Source organism: Trichomycterus rosablanca, chromosome 12 (assembly GCF_030014385.1).
Source record: "Trichomycterus rosablanca isolate fTriRos1 chromosome 12, fTriRos1.hap1, whole genome shotgun sequence".
NCBI classification, from domain to species: Eukaryota; Metazoa; Chordata; class Actinopteri; order Siluriformes; family Trichomycteridae; genus Trichomycterus; species Trichomycterus rosablanca.
This window is the reverse complement of record NC_085999.1, coordinates 9,197,228-9,201,291: the sequence shown is the minus strand read 5'-3', so window position 1 is coordinate 9,201,291 and position 4,064 is coordinate 9,197,228. Positions and strand designations below refer to the sequence as shown.

Sequence of the window (4,064 nt, the reverse complement as noted above, 5' to 3'; positions counted from 1 at the left end):
CATTTTTGATTATTTTTATAAATTGCCCGTTTATGTTTCTTTTTAAATTCTCACTTTTAAAAAAAATAAATACAGCATTATATTGTGTCAAATCTCTTTATTGTACTGTGCTGCATTGTTGTTAGAACAATGTGCATAATATTATTTACACTTTTGCTCATGTTTTATTCCTGTGTATGTTATGTAAAGTCTAAAGTGACAATAAATCTAAATCCAAAATGTTTTGTTTATTTATACAGACAGTAAATAAATGAGTATAAAACAAATGTAAACACTGAGTGTATCTTGTAAGCTGGCCTTTATCCACTTATACACTATGCCTTCATGAAGTCGGCCATCATTGGCTGTTTGTGGCGCGCGAGTTCGTCCTCCCACGTGACTCGCGATAAATGCCGCGCGCTCCACTCTCAGGCTGCAGACACTCACGCGCTTCGGTTCGGGACTGAAACCCTGTCGCTTGTCTAAACCTGCAAGGAATGACGACAACAACCACAAAAACAAAGTAGTCTGGAACTGCTCGTGAAATTGGCTACTTTTGCATATCTTTGTGTTTTTGCTGGTTTTATTTTATATTACTGGATGAGTGCATGTAGGTTATTTGCGCGGTTTGTGCAGTAATCATGACTGGAGTGTTTGACAGTCTCAGTACAGATATGCATTCCAACCAGATTACCTCTAGCAGTTACCACAGCTTGCACAAGCCGCAGGAGTCCCCGACTTTACCCGTTTCCACCGCCACGGACAGCAGCTACTACAACGGTCAGCAAGCCGGACACTGTGCAGGATCCCCTTATGGCCAGCTCGGTGCCTATCCTTACCACAACAACGGCATGAACAGCGTCCAGTATAACGCAAAATCTTACGAGCTGGGCTTCAACAGCTCCTTCAGTACTTACAGCACGTACGGCTCCAGCACATCGCCTACTCCCACCGACGCAGGTAAATTCTTAACTTTTTTTCTGGTCGTTATTGTGTATGTGTTTTTTTATTGGAGCTATTGTTATTTACTCTATATTGAGTTATTGTTTTATTGTATAATATTAACCACAACTTCACAATTGTTGCTTATTAAAATGCAGAAAAGGATGACAATGAACCAGAGATTCGGATGGTGAATGGAAAACCGAAGAAAGTGCGCAAACCTCGAACTATTTATTCAAGTTTCCAGCTCGCCGCGCTGCAGAGGCGCTTTCAAAAGACGCAATATCTGGCGCTGCCGGAGAGAGCCGAGCTCGCTGCTTCTCTGGGCGTAACACAAACCCAGGTGAGTTTTACTCATTTTATTCAGGAAGCCTGGTCTGAAAGATAAAAAAAAAGAATGATTAAATCCAGGGGTACAATTATTCCAAACATGAAATATCTTAAACAGTAAACTAAATGCCCCTATACACAGACAACATATTTAGGCCTAATACATCTCCTCCTGTAGGTATCATACTGTGCAAAACAAATCTTAGTATGTATTATTATATCTAATACATAAAAAAACATATATAATATATGCCTTTCTTTGGGTATAAAATTGTACAAAACAAATCAGTGAATTACTGGTCCACTGATAAACTAAAAAGGATAAACAATGTATATTACCTCAACACAATTGTGTCCTACATGTGAACTAACATTTGGATATATCTTTTCGGTGTATTATATCTTTGTTATGTACACAAAAAATATTAGTGCAACCCTTTTTATAGATATCTGGACCGCGAATCCAATCTTGCCCTGGACTTTCCGATATCTTAAATTAATAAATTCAATTATTAATCACCATGTTAGATTACCATGTCATTATTATTTGGTTAAAGGAATAATTGAAGATTTGTGAGGTTTAGGCCTAAACGAGTGGGATTTGGATATTGTATTACAGAAATAACGCAACTGCATTAAAACAGTTTTGATTTAATGTTAAATTATTCTACATTTATTTTAACGCATCAACATATCATATATTAATTGCTATTGTTTATAATGAGTTGTGCTATTGCAGTTTATCAGCACAGAATTATTTGTATGTGTATGTGTGTATGTGTATTTTACCATAAATAAAATGAATTACATAATTACAATGGTTGCTAAAAAGATAAAAACAGTACCTCTGTGATTAATCTATGTAGAAATGATGTACAAATCATGATACAAATGTAAATTAAGTTCATTCAATGTAATGTTTTTGTCTGTGTACTCAATATTTAGTTTGACGTCATTTTTCAGTTTAGGCTATGTTGCAGAACCAGTTTATAATCGCGCAGACACGTTTATTTCATTGGTTTAAATGCCATCGTGCTTTATTGCAGGTGAAGATTTGGTTTCAGAACCGTCGCTCGAAGTTCAAGAAATTGTGGAAGAATGGTGAAATTCCTCCAGAACAACACGTTGCCTCCAGCGAGTCTCCACCGTGCCACTCTCCGCCTGTCAACGGCGCCTGGGATTTTCCCCAAAACCAGCGGCTGAACAGTGTGAGCTCGGTTTTAGCCCCGAGCAGCGTCTCACCCAGCAGCACGGCACATTCCTTCCTTACCAACTATTCCTGGTACTCCTCAACGAACTCAGGCGCTCACATCCAGCCTAATGCACTGGCACCGCACCTCCACAATACAGCCGTCAGCGCCGGGACGATATTTTGACAACAACAATGACTTTTTTTAAAGACTGGAAAATTTCGTTTGAAAAAAAGACTAAACGTTTCATGCGCCTCGTAAGACCTTGTTGTTTTCTGGGTGATTCTGCGCCTACAGAACTGACGCAGATCTAGCACGGTTCTCACTGCGCATAATGCTGTTTCCTCTTTTCTCATTTCCACATGTCATCGGGCAAAACACGAATGAATAAACGACATGCAACTATTTTTGTATTTATTTATTTTGTCTCTAGAGGTGAAGAGAGTAAAAGATAAAATGCATTAGTTAATGAACCACTAAGATCCAAAGCTATGCTCTAAAAAGGCTGTTCATACCAGAGTGAACTCTATAGCAGGATGTGTTAATTAATGTCAGATTATGTAGCACAATTTCAAGCTGTATCGTGCCTTTAAAAATGACCTCACTTTCATTTGTTCACCGTAACGTACTTTAAATGTACCCATTGCTGTTACATTTTTGTCTTTTTATTTGTACATAAGGTTAGTAGGGATACAGATCTTGTCTCTTGTAGTTTATTCACCGCGTAACTTTGAGATTGTGCCATCCGTTACAGGCCTGAGAAAAATAGGCTAGGGTTCTTGTTTTTATAGGATATATTGACGGGGGAAAGTATGGAAAAACTATAATGCGCCTCAGAAATATTTTGTTTAATTTATTTTGTTTTGAATGCTGAATGAACACTTTTGCTATTATATCAATCTGATTTATTTAAATAAAGCGTTTCATGTGAATGTAATTTTCTGTTGTGATCTTTAATGGAATGCGTGAGCACTACAAGCATGGGAACTTGTCCTAATACACTGGGTGGTTCTTGCTATAGGGCTTGTAGCGCACTGCTGGAATTTAGGAGGTTTTTTTCCCCTCTGTCCGGCCACGCCTCTCCCCGCTGCTCTGGCGCCAGACGCGCCTGCTCTCGGTCTGTAATAAGTCTGGCTGTAGGCGTGATGCTTGTAAACTCCTCAAATTAAACTCACAGATTTACCTTTTGTCGACAAGCATTACAGGTGTGTAACTAGATAAAGTAAAATATGACAGCCATATAGACTGTCTGGGAATGTGTTATATATTTGTCTCGAATTGTTTTTCTCAAACATACAGTGTTATCTTTTGTGAACTTGTACACTACTATACTAAGATGCTACTGCAAGCAAGAAAACATATTTCAACATTAGTTATGATACACATAGTGATCTAATAGTTATACTTGACAGCTGAATACACATAGGCATATAGAGCTAGTCTGTGCTCTGAAATAATGTAATTTATTAATCAATAATGCTTATGTATTTTTAAATAAAAGATTAAGCTTTAAAACAGTTTTGTTTAAAAATATTGACAATAGTTGGGTAACTAAGACAAAATGATGGTAATAATGCTGCTTATGTTTAAGATGGTCGGCGCATGGAACAGAAAAATTCCGGC

At 37.7% G+C, this 4,064-nt stretch overlaps 1 protein-coding gene across 1 annotated transcript; it reads left to right on the top strand.

Moving 5' to 3' along the window:
• The first annotated feature begins 620 nt into the window (after positions 1 to 620).
• Positions 621 to 3,378, top strand: dlx2a (distal-less homeobox 2a). Its single transcript, XM_063005935.1, has 3 exons — positions 621 to 939; positions 1,080 to 1,264; positions 2,298 to 3,378. Exons 1-3 carry the CDS (start codon positions 621 to 623, stop codon positions 2,625 to 2,627), a joined length of 834 nt encoding a protein of 277 aa, XP_062862005.1. The 3' UTR covers positions 2,628 to 3,378.
• The last annotated feature ends 686 nt before the right edge of the window (positions 3,379 to 4,064 follow it).